Source organism: Pan troglodytes, chromosome X, assembly GCF_028858775.2.
Source record: "Pan troglodytes isolate AG18354 chromosome X, NHGRI_mPanTro3-v2.0_pri, whole genome shotgun sequence".
NCBI lineage: Eukaryota > Metazoa > Chordata > Mammalia > Primates > Hominidae > Pan > Pan troglodytes.
In genome coordinates this window covers 20,053,038-20,069,082 of record NC_072421.2, presented here as the reverse complement: position 1 = coordinate 20,069,082, position 16,045 = coordinate 20,053,038, and the positions used below count along the sequence as shown (strand labels likewise).

At 41.4% G+C, this 16,045-nt stretch overlaps 1 protein-coding gene across 1 annotated transcript in view; it reads left to right on the top strand.

Moving 5' to 3' along the window:
- Positions 1 to 16,045, top strand: part of MAP3K15 (mitogen-activated protein kinase kinase kinase 15) — a 151,594-nt gene that overhangs the window by 38,283 nt on the left and 97,266 nt on the right. Inside the window, exon 4 of the mRNA XM_054676915.2 lies at positions 12,657 to 12,850. Coding sequence (XP_054532890.1) covers positions 12,657 to 12,850 — 194 coding nt within the window. The remainder of the gene's footprint in view (positions 1 to 12,656; positions 12,851 to 16,045) is intronic.

Here is a 16,045-nt window from a genome sequence, read left to right as displayed (position 1 = left end):
ACTCATCTGTTTATGTTGAGTTCTTTGTACAGCTTTATTTAAGGATATTTCAGAATTAAGCTGAAGTGGCAGTTAATGACTAGAATCCTGGGAGGACAGGGGTAGGGCCTGAGATTATCTGGCTCCGTGGTCATCTGTAGGCCAGTTGGTTAACCTGCTGGGTCTTGGTTTCTTCCTCTGTTAAATGAGATGATTTTAATGAGGTGACTTTTGAGATTTGTGCCAGCTCTGAAATAATCCTGTGACTTTGTGATGGCCATTCAGTTGTGTAAACAAAGTAAATCAACTGTCGCAACAGGTTAATTAGCACTCCATGGCATGTTTCCAGCAGGGATATCTTCGTTTACTTTTAAGTGGCACCGTATCCTGATTATCCTGTTGAAATTGTTATACAGTTTCTGAATATTTTTTTCCTCTTATGACCAGATAATTAGAGAAAAGGAGTAGTGTAGAATGCTATTTGCATTGATCTAAAAAGAAAACCACTGCATTTTTCTGGACAATGTATATATGTATGTATCTAGCTGGCTAGACAAATAATTATATCTGTTGAGCCTAAAGCTTATCTTTTTTGGAGTTGTGTCAACTTGGATTTTCTTCTACAATAAATTAACTTTGTCATACCTGGTCACATGAAATAATATAAAAAATCCATTGCCCTGTATTTGTTCATTTGCTCCCTAAATTTTCCTGGGAACAATCTTCTGTGTTTTTTCAGTTGCGGTTTTCACTAAGTATTTGTGACCCACTTGTGTTAAAAGATATAAGCTCCAAAGTATCACATTGTGCCAGCAGTTGAGATGTGCATTCTTCTGAAAGTGCTCAGAAATCAGTTCATCTTGAGTAGTGTTAAGTGGCTTTCCATCTGCCTTAGATACTTTATTTCCCTCTTCTCACTTGGCCATTTGTTGACTGATTAAATGTTTGTATCATTATAAAAGATGTTTTCTGGAAGGCCAAGCCACAAGTCTCATTATGAAGTTCGCTGGTACAAACTCAGACATATCATATTTGCTGCAAAGAATTAATTTATAAACCCTGTGCTGCTGTTGACCAGCTTTGCCACCTGCTGTGAGCCATAAATAAAAATAAGTGCTGGTGTAATGAGGGACCTTGGCTTGTATATCTTTCTTGGCCTTCTTGGACCTTTGGATGCCTTGCATGGGGTGCCTGCGGAAAAGAAGGAAAATATAGCCAACCCCAAGGCTACTTTATCTATTAAACCTTGGAATTTTTTAGTAGTTTGCCATTAGTGTACATAGTCCACAGGTATTGCTTAGCTTCATTTGTTTTAATATTCCAGCTGCGGAGGAGCCAGCTGAGGAGCAAATCTTAGGTGTCCTTAGTTAGTGGCCATGATTGAAGCCAATGGACAATTGAGTGGAGGCTCTGACATGCTCTGCTCCTGGGCTGTCCTGAAGAATCTAGGAAGCTGTTTGCAGATGGGCCTTGCACTGTTTATTCGTGGAGAGCTTTATATGTGCAGCCCACTGAAGGAAGTCCGACATTTTAGGCCTGCAGTTAGGATGTTCTACGTGAAGCATCTAAGAGTCACGATTGGGAGTTTTTAGCCTTTTAGGGGTCACGGGACCCCTTTGCCAGTCTGGAGGAGCCTATGGGCCCTTCCCAGAATATGTTTTAAAGCAAGGGTCCTCAACCCCTGGGCCACTGACCGGGCCGCACAGCAGGAGGTGAGCAGCAAGCGAGCAAAGCTTCATCTGTATTTATAGCTGCTCCCCCATTGCTCGCATTACCGCCTGAACGCTGCCTCCTGTCAGATCAGCAGCGGCATTAGATTCTTATAGGAGCACAAACCCTATTGTGAACTACGCATGTGAGGGATCTAGTTTGTGTGCTCCTTATGAGAAACTCATGCCTGATGATCTCTCACTGTGTCCCATCATTCCCAGATGGGACCGTCTAGTTGTAGGAAAACAATCTCAGGGCTCCCGTTGATTCTACATCACAGTGAGTTGTATAATTATTTCATTATATATTACAATGTAATAATAATAGAAATAAAGTGCACAATAAATGTAATGCACTTGAATCATCCTGAAACCATCCTCCCTGCCCCTGCCCACCTGGTCCGTGGAAAAATTTTTTTCCATGAAACCAGTCCCTGGTGCCAAAAATGTTGGGGACCACTGTGTTTAAATACAAAGAATTACAAAGGAGACCCTTCATATCAAAATACAGTTATCAAAATATTTTAAAGTTATATATAATTATGTGCTTCTTTACTAATGTCTTAAATAATGAGATCAAACAGCAGATATTAAAAACTGTCATAATATTTGGAGTAGTGATGGGCATAAAAGTTATTTTGAGATCTCCGCAGGAACTGTAATGTGATATGAAAAAGTCTGTGACTCCTGTTACCAACAAAGTCTCAAGTCTACTACTAGGGTATGTTACCTACATTCCCTAAGTGAGGGAAATGTTATGTTTCAGTTGAGGGCAAATGATGGCAATGATGTAATTTTTTTCTCTTTCAAGTTCACAGACCCCCCCCGTCCACCTCCAAGAATGACTGGATCTCAGGTTTAGAACTCCTAGTCCCTTCTAGAACTATTGCACATAGAGAATATTTGTGCAAAAAAAAATGGCCATGATTAAGCCTCTATCATCTAATGAGGCTGACACTATTGTCATCTCCCTCTTAAAGATGAGAAAACTGAGGTTTAGATAGATGAGTACATTTTTCAGGGTCATCCATTTAGGATGGGATGGAGCTGGAATTCAATCCTTGGCCCTCTGAATTCTTTACTACATTGCTATGCTTGAGTTGAGATGATACTTTGTTTCTATATTGATAAAGTATTTCTTGTTCACCACACTTCACAAATGTGAAAAACAATACTATCCAGTTCAGCTGAGAGGACAAATAAATTAGCATGCCCTTATACACTGTGGGTGGGAGTGTAAATTGCTCCATCCTTTATGACAGCAGTTTAGTCAACATATATTAAGAACCTTAAATTTGTTCTAGTAATTTTACTCCTGGGAAGATATCCTTAGGAAAAGATCACAGTACAAAGATGCCATATGCAAAGATGTTCATCTCAGTGACACTTACAGTAAGGAAATTTCAAAACAAACAAAGGAATAGAAGAATGGTTAAGTATCCTATATATATTTACCAGATGGTGTATTAGGCAGGCATTTAAAATTATGGCACTTAAGACTATATAATTAAGCTTTTGTAATGAGTCCTTATTAAAAGCACCTATTATTTAATCTGAGTGATGACATAGGACAGTCTTTTCACGGTGATGATATTTGTAGTTGCTAGTAGTTCTGGAAATGCCAATTGCTAGGTCAGGAACTAAAACCTTTAGAGGAAAAATTCCTCCGCTTCCTATCCCCACGCTGTCAGAGACAAGTGGCTTTTCCTTGGGCCTCTGACTTCGCTTACTATATCAGAATCACCGTTTTGGAAATATTTGGAGAGTGTTTAGAATAGGACTTTACATATTAATGTGGTTAGCATACTGGTTCAAATACCTCTTTATGTAGGAAACTAAACTGCCTTTGTTAAATTTGTTTTAATGAGCTGGATTCTTGAGATGTTTCCACTTATAAATGTAACAACTACAAATAGCTGATCCTAGTTTGCTATTGAACATGTGTTATGGTAATCATTGTTTTTATTTTTAATTTCTGGTCTCTTGACCAACAAGAGTCTGAATGTGTTCCATCACTTGAAGATGTTTAGGTCTATTCTTCCTCTTTGTAAGAACAAAAGTACTGTACTTAAGAGCTTGTGCTTTCACTTGGAAGTCTATTAATTCCTTTTTAAAATGTAGTTGTTAGTCGCAATTTCTGCCAAATTTCTTAAACTTTCTGGAAGACTTTCTCAAAGGAAGTATTTTTACCTTCCCAAGTCTCCGGATTCCTGCTGTCTCCTCAGTCCTGTTCATTAAACTCACTCAACTGGTTTCAGAGTTCATGCATTTCTTTTCTTTCTCCTTATTTTTCTCTAACTATGGCTAAACGTTTGCTCCGTGGATCAGATCCTCTGCTGACTGGGGGGTAGACTTCATCAGTTTCTGCTGCTAGTGCTCTGCCTTCTTGAACAGTATTTCTTTTTCACCAAAGAACTTGTGATGGCATTTACCATGTTTGTCAAAATCCAGTTTTTCACACCTCATTATTTAGGATTTGATCAGAACTCTGGGGCAAAGTTTACTCTTGTAACATTCGGGAGGACTAGGTTTGCTAAAGGAATAACGTCAAGATTTCAGCAGAAATGTTTGTTTTGGAGACAGTTGTAAGACATATAACAATTCTTTACAAATAGGTTAGATTCTTGTATCTTCAATTTACCTATCTGTTACAGAAGCTCAGGGTTATTTAATTGTAATAAGTATTTTTGTATTATGTCTTTTAAAGAAACAGAATAAAAGAGAATGTAGGTAGGGGGAGAGAGTGAGTTATATTAACCTTTTTATTTACCATTTCTGATACTTTTCATTTGTTCCTGTGGATTCAAGTTACCATTTGGTGTCATTTCCTTATTCCAATATAACCTTGTTCCTACCAATATCCTTTTGCTGTTATTTTCAAATGTATTACATTTCTGTATAAGCTGCAACACATGATTATAAACATCATTTTCTGCAACTGCTTTTTAAACCAGTTAAGAGAAGAAAAGAGGAAATTTGCAATTATACTATCTTTTATAATTGCATGCATAACTACCTTTACTGGTATTCTTTGTTTTTTATCACGTGAATTCAAATTACTGTCTGGTGTCATTTGCTTTCAGCCTGAAGAAATTCCTTTATTATTATTATTATTTTTTTTTTTTTTGAGACAGAGTCTCGCTCTATGGCCCAGGCTGGAGTGCTGTGGCGCGATCTCGGCTCACTGCAAGCTCCACCTCCCAGGTTCATGCCATTCTTCTGCCTCAGCCTCCGGAGTAGCTGGGACTACAGGAGCCCGCCACTACGCCCGGCTAATGTTTTGTATTTTTTTAGTAGAGATGGGGTTTCACTGTGTTAGCCAGGATGGTCTCAATCTCCTGGCCTCGTGATCCACCCACCTCGGCCTCCCAAAGTGCTGGGATTACAGGCGTGAGCCACCGCGCCCGGCCCCTTTAGTATTTTTATAAGATGGGTCTGCTAGCATTATCTCATCTTTTGTTTATCTGAAAATGTTCATATTTCATCTTCATTTTTGAAAGATAGTTTTAGTGGATATAAAATTCTTGGTTGACTTTTTTTTTCTTTCAGCACTTTGAATATGTCATCCCGTGGCCTTCGTTGTTTCTAATGAAAAGTCAGACATTAATCTTACTGGAATTCTCTTGTATATGACAAAACATTTTCCTCTTGCTGCTTTCTGGATTTTCAGTCTTTATCTTTCAAAGTTAACTGACATATCTGGGTGTGGACCTCTTTGCCTTTATCCCACTTGGAGTTCATTTGGTTTCTTGGATATGTAGATTTAATTTTTTAAAAAATGATATCTGGGGCCGGGCACGGTGGCTCGCGCCTGTAATCCCAGCACTTTGGGAGGCTGAGGTGGGTGGATCACCTGAGGTTGGGAGTTCAAGACCAGCCTGACCAACATGGAGAAACCCTGTCTCTACTAAAAATACAAAATTAGCTGGTGTGGTGGTACATGCCTTAATCCCAGCTACACAGGAGGCTGAGGCAGGAGAATTACTTTAACCTGGTAGACGGAGGTTGTGGTGATCCAAGATCGTGCCATTGCACTCCAACCTGGGCAACAAGAGTGAAACTCCATCTCAAAAAAAAAAAAAAAATCATATTTGGGAAATTTTCAGCAATTATTTCTTTGAGTATTTTTCTGCTCCTTTCTCTCCTCTTCTTCTGGGACTCCTATTAGGTGTCACATATGTTGGTGCACTTAATGCTGTCCCGTGTTCCTTTAAGACTTTGTTCATTTTTTCTTTTTCTCTCTTGTTCTTCAGATTGCATACCTCTATTTTTCTATCTTCAAGTTTGCTGAATATTTCTTCTGCCACTCAAATTGCCTGTTGAGCCTCTGGAGTGAATTTTTCATTTTGGCTGTTGTACTTTTCAACTTCAGAATTCCTACCCCCCACCCTTTTTTTTTTGGTAATTTTTCTTTATCTTCTGTGTTTGAGATACTGTTATACCTTCCTTTAATTCTTTAAGTATGGTTTCCCTTAGTTCTTTGAACGTATTTGTAATATCTGCTTTCAAGTCATTGTCTGCTACATTTAATATCTGGGTCCTTTCAAAGGCAGTTAGCATTGCCTACTGTTTTTCCCATATGTGGATCACACTGTCCTGTATTTGCATGTTTTGTATTTTTTGTTGACAACTGGACATTTCAGATAATATATTGTAGAAACTCCAGTTACTGATCTTTCTCCCTTCTGCCTCCGGGGCATGTTGTTTTTGTTGTTTACTTGTTTATTTGTTTCATGACTTGACTAGTTCAGTGAAGTCTATTTTTCTGCAATGGGCAGCCTCTGATGTCACTTCCTTTTTTTTTTTTAATTTAAGTTTTAGGGTACATGTGCACAACGTGCAGGTTTGTTACATATGTATACATGTGCCATGTTGGTGTGCTGCACCTATTAACTTGTCATTTAGCATTAGGTATATCACCTAATGCTATCCCTCCCTGCTCCCCCAACCCCACAACATTCCCCGGTGTGTGATGTTCCCCTTCCTGTGTCCATGTGTTCTCATTGTTCATTTCCCACCTATGAGTGAGAACATGTGGTGTTTGGTTTTTTGTCCTTGTGATAGTTTGCTGAGAATGATGGTTTCCAGCTTCATTCATGTCCCTACAAAGGACATGAACTCATCCTTTTTTATGGCTGCATAGTATTCCATGGTGTATATGTGCCACATTTTCTTAATCCAGTCTATCGTTGTTGGACATTTGGCTTGGTTCCAAGTCTTTGCTATTGTGAATAGTGGCACAATAAACATACATGTGCATGTGTCTTTATAGCAGCATGGTTTATAATCCTTTAGGTATATACCCAGTAATGGGATGGCTGGGTCAAATGGTATTTCTAGTTCTAGATCCCTGAGGAATCGCCACACTGACTTCCACAATGGTTAAACTAGTTTATAGTCCCACCAACAGTGTAAAAGTGTTCCTATTTCTCCACATCCTCTCCAGCACCTGTTGTTTCCTGACTTTTTAATGATTGCCATTCTAACTGGTGTGAGATAGTATCTCATTGTGGTTTTGATTTGCATTTCTCTGATGGCCAGTGATGATGAGCATTTTTTTCATGTGATCTTTGGCTGCATAAATGTCTTCTTTTGAGAAGTGTCTGTTCATATCCTTCGCCCACTTGTTGATGGGGTTGTTTTTTTTTTCTTGTAAATTTGTTGGAGTTTATTGTAGATTCTGGATATTAGCCCTTTGTCAGATGAGTAGATTGCAAAAATTTTCTCCCATTCTGTAGGTTGCCTGTTCACTCTGATGGTAGTTTCTTTTGCATGCAGAAGCTCTTTAGTTTAATTAGATCCCACTTGTCAATTTTGGCTTTTGTTGCCATTGCTTTTGGTGTTTTAGACACGAAGTCCTTGCCCATGCCTATGTCCTGAATGGTATTGCCTAGGTTTTCTTCTAGGGTTTTTATGGTTTTAGGTCTAACATGTAAGTCTTTAATCCATCTTGAATTAATTTTTGTATAAGGTGTAAGGAAGGGATCCAGTTTCAGCTTTCTCCATATGGCTAGCCAGTTTTCCCAGCACCATTTATTAAATAGGGAATCCTTTCCCCATTGCTTGTTTTTGTCAGGTTTGTCAAAGATCAGATAGTTGTAGCTATGCGGCATTATTTCTGAGGGCTCTGTTCTGTTCCATTGGTCTATATCTCTGTTTTGGTACCAGTACCATGCTGTTTTGGTTACCGTAGCCTTGTAATATAGTTTGAAGTCAGGTAGCGTGATGCCTCCAGCTTTGTTCTTTTGGCTTAGGGCATTCAATTAGGAAAAGAGGAAGTCAAATTATCCCTGTTTGCAGATGACATGATTGTATATCTACAAAACCCAATCATCTCAGCCCAAAATCTCCTTAAGCTGATAAGCAACTTCAGCAAAGTCTCAGGATACAAAATCATTGTGCAAAAATCACAAGCATTCTTATACACCAATAACAGACAGAGAGCCAAATCATGAGTGAACTCCCATTCACAATTTCTTCAAAGAGAATAGAATACCTAGGAATCCAACTTACAAGGGATGTGAAAGACCTCTTCAAGGAGATCTACAAACCACTGCTCAATGAAATAAAAGAGGATACAAACAAATGGAAGAACATTCCATGCTCATGGGTAGGAAGAATCAATATCGTGAAAATGGCCATACTGCCCAAGGTAATTTATAGATTCAATGCCATCCATATCAAGCTACCAATGACTTTCTTCACAGAATTGGAAAAAACTACTTTAAAATTCATATGATGTCACTTCTTAAAGGGCACACTCTTGGGCATGCGCACAGTTATTCTGACTCTTGTATCCTCATCCAGGAATGACAGTAGTTGCAACTAGGCTCTCTTTGACTGTCTGTTTCCCTGATCTCCCTGTTAAGTTTCTGACTAATCTTCTGTATTGGTCTTACACAACTGGTATTACACTGAGTTGTTAGTCTCCCTCCTTAGCTGATTGTTCTATTGCTTTTGACAATACCTTGAGGCATAATTGTTCCACAGTTTGATACAATTAAAGTTTTGCAGGAATAGTCCTTAAATCTAATCCCTAAGACTTGCTCTGACCTCAGGAAGGTTCCTCCTAGCTGTCTCTTTCCCATTTCTCTCTGTTAAACTTCTAGCTGGTCTACCCTTTACATATTCCTATCACAGAGTTACCAGCCTTCTCTTAATTGCCAGCCACCAAAATCTCCATAATGTTTTGTACAGCACTCATGAGCTTGAACTTCCCCATGGCACATTCTGCATGAAGTCACTCTCCTTGTGAAGAGCTGCAGTTCTTACAGCCTGCCTTTCCCCTGGTCAGAGCTCTGTACCACTGCTGTGGAGATGGCAGTGGAAACAGCAGTCTGTTTCTTTTGGGGTGACACTCTGCTCTGTGAGTGGGGTGCTGGCTAAGGGGAACAGCCTCTAGTCTTCTCAGCTTGCCTCTCTTGGCATAGAACCTTCATTCTGTGAGGGAGCTGGGGCAGGGACAATCAAGTTTCAGCATTCTTGGCCTGTTTTTTGTTTGTTTCTTTGTTTTTGTTTTGTTTTGAGACGGAGTCTTGCTCTGTTGCCCATGTTGGAGTGCAGTGGTACGATCTTGGTTCACTGCAACCTCTGCCTCCCGGGTTTAAGCAATTCTCCTGCCTCAACCTCCCACGTAGGGTTCACTGCAACCTCTGCCTCCCGGATTTAAGCAATTCTCCTGCCTCAGCCTCCCAAGTAGCTGGGATTACAGGCGCTTGCCACCACACCTGGCTAATTTTTGTATTTTTAGTAGAGAGGGGGTTTCACCATGTTGGGCAGGCTGTTCTCTAACTCCTGACCTTGTGATCCATCCACCTCGGCCTCCCAAAGTGCTGGGATTACAGGTGTGAGCCACTGCGCCCAGTCTCGGCCTGTTTTGCCTAGGGTAGAGCTTCTACCCTACAGGTGTAGGCTGGGTAGAGCAAGGGAGCCCTGGTCATCTTGACCACACTTGCCTGGAATAGAGCTTCTACAATATCAGGCTGCGAGGGATAAGAATGTTGGTGGCCTGGTCTTCTAAGGAGAAACAGTGACTCTGGACCAGGGACAAGAGGGAGCCCTTTTGTCTTGGCCACACCTACTTAGAGTAGAACTTCAGTCAGTCTGGGCTGGGTATGGGGGCAGGGGAGCAGTTTATGGCCCAAATGCTGCAGAATCTTACTACCAAGATTTAGATTTTCTTGAATAAAATGTTTTTCCATTTGCTACATGCCCTCAGGACAACTTATAGAGACTTTAAATCAGGGGTGTTCAGTCTTTTGGCTTTGCTGGGCCTCACTGGAGGAAGAAGAATTGTTTGGGCCACATGTAAAATACACTAACAATAGCTGATGAGCTATTAAAAAAAAAAGTTTGTGTGTAAATCTCATAATGTTTTAAGAAAGTTTACAAATTTGTGTTGGGCCACATTCAAAGCCATCCTGGGCCATATGTGGTCCATGGGCCGCGGTTGGACAAGCTTGCTTTAAATGGCTGTTTAAAAAGAATTTTCATCAGTTATGGTTGTCTTTCTGGGGATAGGATCTGGGAAGCTCCTTACACTTCCAGTCCAACTTTAACTTTTTGAAAATAACAAACGATTTTTCTTCAAAGGTATTTTTCCTTCTAGACCTCACTGATCTACACAGTCCTTTTCTCCCTCTGTCTGAACTAGGAAGTCTTTGACCATAGGGTCAACCAATTTCAGGTGTGTATTAGTCCATTTTCATACTGCTATAAAGAACTGTCCAAGACTGGGTAATTTGTAAAGGAAACAGGTTTAATTCACTCACAGTTCAGCATGGCTGGGGAGGCCTCAGGAAACTTACAGTCATGGTGGAAGGGGGAGCCGTGGGCAAGATACCTTCTTCACAAGGCGGCAGGAAGGAGAAGTGCCTAGCGAAGGGGGAAGAGCCCCTTATAAAACCATCGGGTTTCATGAGAACTCACTCACTATCAGGAGAACAGCATGGGAGAAACCGCCCCTGATGATCCAGTTACCTCCACCTGGTCTCTACCTTGACACATGGGGATTACGGGTATTACAATTCAAGATGAGACTTGGGTAGGGACACAAAGCCTAATCATATCATGGTGGAAGAAAGAAAGTTTAACTTTTGAATATGTAAATGGCATTTAATTTAGTCTAGGAACATGGCTTTCTTGGCATGGATGAGGGAGAAATTTACCTCTCACTTACCAAAACCTTAATGCTGAGTGATTTGAGTCTCTAAGAACTTGAAAGTATTACAAGGCCAGGTGCAGGGACTCACACCTGTAATCCCAACCCTTTGGGAGGCCAAGGCAGGAGGATCGCTTGAGCCCAGGAGTTTGAGACTGCAGTGAGCTGTGATTGTGCCACCGCATTGCAGCCTGGGTGACAGAGCAAGACCTTGTCTCAAAAAAAGAAAAAAGTGCCACAGGGAGCAGAGAATCTTTGTTCCTGTGGGGTAGGCAATTCCTAGTGGTTGTGAAGAAGTAGAGAAGAAGTAGACAGGAGCCTGCTACGCCACTTATCTCACACACACACACACACACAAACACACACACACACACCCCTACACACCTACCCACCTGAATTTTTACCCTTTCTACTTACAGCACTGGTATTTGTGGGTTTTGGTTTTGTTTTGTTTTGTTTTTGATGTAGTCTCGCTCTGTCGCCCAGGCTGGAGGGCAGTGGTGCGATCTAGGCTCAATGCAACCTCCGCCTCCTGGGTTCAAGTGATTCTCCTGCCTCAGCCTCCTGAGTAGCTGGGACTACAGGCATGTGCTACCACACCCGGTTAATTTTTTTTTTTTTTTTTTTTTTAAGTAGAGATGGGGTTTCACCATGTTGGCCAGGCTGGTCTCAAACTCCTGACCTCAAATAATCGACTCGCCTCTGCCTTCCAAAGGGCTGGGATTACAGGCGTGAGCCACCGCGCCTGGCCAGTATTTGTGTTTTGACAGGCTTAATACCAATAGCTGGTACCCACAAGGATGGTCTCCAGCTGCTGCTTTGCAGCAGGATGTAAGTATTCTCAGAAAACCAACCCTATTTTCAGGGATAATAGAATATCAGAAGCTTTGTCTAAGACAACATTGACTTGTCACCTGTTTCTGTATGTCCTGGGAGCTAAGAATGGTTCTTACATTTCTTAATGGTTGGAAAATAACAAAATAAGATGATGATTTCAGGACATGTAAAAATACGAAATTTAGACCAGATATGGTGGCTCAAGCCTGTAGTCCCAGCGCTTTGGGAGGTTGAGGTGGGCGGATTGTTTGAGCCCTGAAGTTTGAGACCAGCCTAGGCAACATGGCAAAACCCCAGTCTCTACAAAATAATAGAAATATTAGCTGAGCATGGTGGCACGCACCTGTAGTCCCATCTACTAGGGAGGCTGAGGTGGGAGGGTTGTTTGAGCCTGGGAGGTTGAGGCTGCAGTGAGCCATGTTCGCGCCACTGCACTCCAGTCTGGGTGACAGAGCAAGACCCTGTCTCAAAAAGCAGAAGAGATCTGAGACTCATTATATTCATATATGCTTCCTACAAAACAATTTTTATTCCACAAAGTTTATAATAGCTCACCTATAGTTAAATGATCAAATAATATGCCTTTTTCATCTATGCTGAAAGAAAAAACAATATGCCATGTTGCAATCCTTGCTTATCAGGAGGTTCATGTTCCCTCTGGTTTTGGGCACATATAATGAAACAATGTGATTTCTGAGATTTAAAACCCTAAAATTTCTGCCAGTGAAGTTCAGAGATACATACAGATCAGTTCAGTATTTGAAACCAAATTTTTGTCATATATCTATGTGGTAGAGCTTTTGAAATCGAGCGGTTTCCTGTTTTGTGCCTAATAGATCCATAGTCGTATTGAACGAATTGTTTTCATCCTCAAGTATTTTCTCCATGCCTGTCCCACCAGGCGCCACCTGCCCAGAGCCTACACTTCCACATAAGTTACTTTCTGGCACATCTTTGTTTCTTTTTTCCAGGCATCCAGTGGAAATTATTATTTCATCCCATACATCGTGACACCGTGCGCTGATTATTTTTGCTGCGAGAGTGATGCCCAGAGACGAGCCTCCGAGTACATGCAGCCCAACTGGGACAACATCCTGGGCCCGCTGTGCATGCCTTTGGTGGACAGGTTCATTAGCCTCCTTAAGGACATCCACGTGACCTCATGGTAATTCCCATCTGTCACCAGTAACCCCTGGAGACTCACCAAGATGTCCCCATTTCTTTCAGGGAAGCAGTACACCTTCAAATGAACAGAGTTGCTGGAGAACCCACTATTGTCCCTTACTGGCTCACTTAGCTGGGCCACTGAAATGAAACCAAGAGAGAATAGAACTGGAGTTAAGAAGTCGGGATTGAGCCCGTGTCTGGCCCTGACTCCCTGTTTGATCTTGACATGTAACTTCTCTTCTCTCTGATTGTTCTGTCTCTTCTAGATAAGACAACTTATAGGAAGTTGTCAGTGATTTTTTTTTTTTTAACGATCTCTTTCAGCTCTGAGATCCTGTGTTTCAAGATGATTTCTGAGCATGGCTTTACACTCGCGTGGCTGTTGGGGCTCTTCATATATCTCAGCAAGGTCATTCTGACCTTACGCTCTCGTGCTTTAAAAACCTTCGTGCGTTGAGTGGAGCTGCAGCTATCCTCAGGATGTACTGTGCTGTGTTCTCTTTAGATTTAGGTTAGGTGAGGTGAAATATGCAGAAGTGAATAGGTTTAGATTGGAATCTTGGCTTAGATGATTCCTACCTGTGTAGCACTGAAATAGTCAGCTCACCTATTGGAGCCCCAGTGCTCAAGAAACCATACCTTCAGATGTTATTATTGTGAAAGTAAAAGAAAAATTATTCTTCTTAACCAAAGGATCCAGTTATTTTGCTTGCAGCCAATTTAAAGGATTTATTCCCGTAAGTTGTGTCACAAGGAGAAGGATTTGTCCTTCCAAAACAAATGAAAATCCCAAACACTGGCAGAGCTGACCTGAAATGAAATGTAGAGGACCTCCTGTCACACTGTGGCTCAAATAGTGGCACCCTGAACTGCAGAGTGTTCTATTGTAGTGTTGGTACAAGGGAGACACTTATTAATGGTCTCCTTTTCTATCCCGTCACCTCTTCCCTGGATACAGACCTTCTTCTACAGACTTTAATGGAAAAGGAGATTAGAAACCTAAACATGTGTGACCACATGCCAACATAGAGAGCAAATGGGGGAGATTTTGTGGCACATTCCTGGAAAACCTCATGCAGTCATGCCTTGCTAACTGTTGTCTGATTGCAAAACAAACACTTGAGTGAAGTTTTATAGAAAGCTCTCCCAGTACCATATTTTCAAGTCTGACAAGGAGGTAGACTGGCTAGATCTGCCAGATGATTTAGGTCTTTGCAAGACATGGATTCAAGTTTGTTTCTCACTCAGTGTGTGTATGTATCAGTAGGCAAACAACTCTTGTGATTTCATTTAATTTCAAAGGGCTTGAAATGCCTATTGGTGGATTCCACCCTCTGAACTGGCAGTGTCTGGCAACAGTTAGTAGGAGGGGAAGTGGTGCTTATAGTTTAAAACATCTATAACACAGATGGAAAGGAAGTTTTGAGCTCAAGCGCCAGCTCTGATAGATTTATAAAGTCTATTTTGAGTCCTGTGCTGGAATGGCTTGGAAGCCATTTCCAAGTGCTCATTGATCAGCAACATCTTCCTTGGTTACAGGGGCAGAAATGGCTGCATGCTTATTACATATCTGATGTCCCCAAGCCATACTCAAACCAGTGTTTAATTTACCTAAAAGGTACTGTTCTTCTTAGGTTTCTTAGTTTATTAAAATTATTTTTCAGAATTACCCTTGAAAAATAAGGCTGAAGTATAACTTTTTACTTATCGGGCTAACCTAATAACACTTCAATAGCTTCAGTGCCTTTATAGTCCACCAAATGTGCAATGGCTGGCATCCAACTTAATGACTCATTCAATTAGTGACAGAATTTTAAACACTGGCAGAATCTGCTAATTTTGTTCATTATTGGGATGATGGCAATTAACAAATAAGGAAATAGAAAACTAAAGCCATGCATTGATATTTTTCTATCAGAACCCCTGCTGTGTGCGTCACTTCATTCTTTAAATGTTAATGGAGGCCCTCTTGTGAGCACTGGACCAGGTTATGTACTGTATGTACACATATTTGGCATTGTTTTGTAATTATTGAAAGTAGGCACCATTTGTTCTTATCGTATCTCATGTTGTTTTTCTCTCTTTGAAGACTATTATTAAATTTAGCTTACTCTCTTTTTAATGAACAGCCTAATTTTACACTCTGCAGTTAGACCATTTCAGCTTTGTTTTGTGTGTGTGTGTGTGTGTGTGTGTGTGTGTGTGTGTGTGTGTGTGTGTTTTAGACCAAGTCTCACTCTGTCGCCCAGGCTGGAGTGCAGTCATGCGATCTCAGTTCACTGCAACCTCTGCCTCCCGGGTTCGAGCGATTCTCCTGCCTCGACCTCCGAAGTAGCTGGGATTACAGGCACCCACCACCAAGCCCAGCTAGTTTTTGTATTTTTAGTAGAGATGGGGTTTCACCACGTTGGCCAGGCTGGTCTTGAACTCCTAAGCTCGGGTGATCCTCTTGCCTTGGCCTCCAAAAGTGCTGAGATTATAGGCCTGAGCCACTATGCCTGGCCCCATTTCAGCTTCTTAATGGGACGACAGTATTACTGTTTGGCAGTGTCCTACCTCCACTTAAAAATTCCTATGGAAAATAGACAAGATATTTTAAATCAATCTATGGTTGTTGTAACTCAACTTATGTATACCAAGTTAGGTCATTTTTAAAGGTTTTAAACCAAATACCAGATAATAGCATTGGCTCTTCAAGAGACTATGGTGATATTCCAGCGTGAATTTAACTGCTTTAAGTGTTTTTAAGCTTCCTCGTGCTTATCTAGCTGCTCACCTGAGGGAAGTTTTGTGTTTTCCATTAGAAAACTATTCTTGGGTCCAGGCATGGTGGCTCACGCCTGTAATCCCAGCACTTTGGAAGGCTGAGGCAGGTGGATCACTTGAGTCCAGGAGTTTGAGACCAGCCTGGCCAACATGGTGAAACCCCGTTCTGGCTGGGTGCAGTGGCTCACGCCTGTAATCCCAGCACTTTGGGAGGCCGAGGCGGGTGGATCACGAGGTCAGGAGATCGAGACCATTCCTGGCTAACATGGTGAAACCTCATCTCTACTAAAAATACAAAAATTTAACTGGGCATGGTGGTGGGCGCCTATGGTCCCAGCTACTCAGGAGGCTGAGGCAAGAGAATGGCATGAACCCGGGAGGCGGAGCTTGCAGTGAGCCGAGATTGTGCCACTGCACTCCAGCCTGG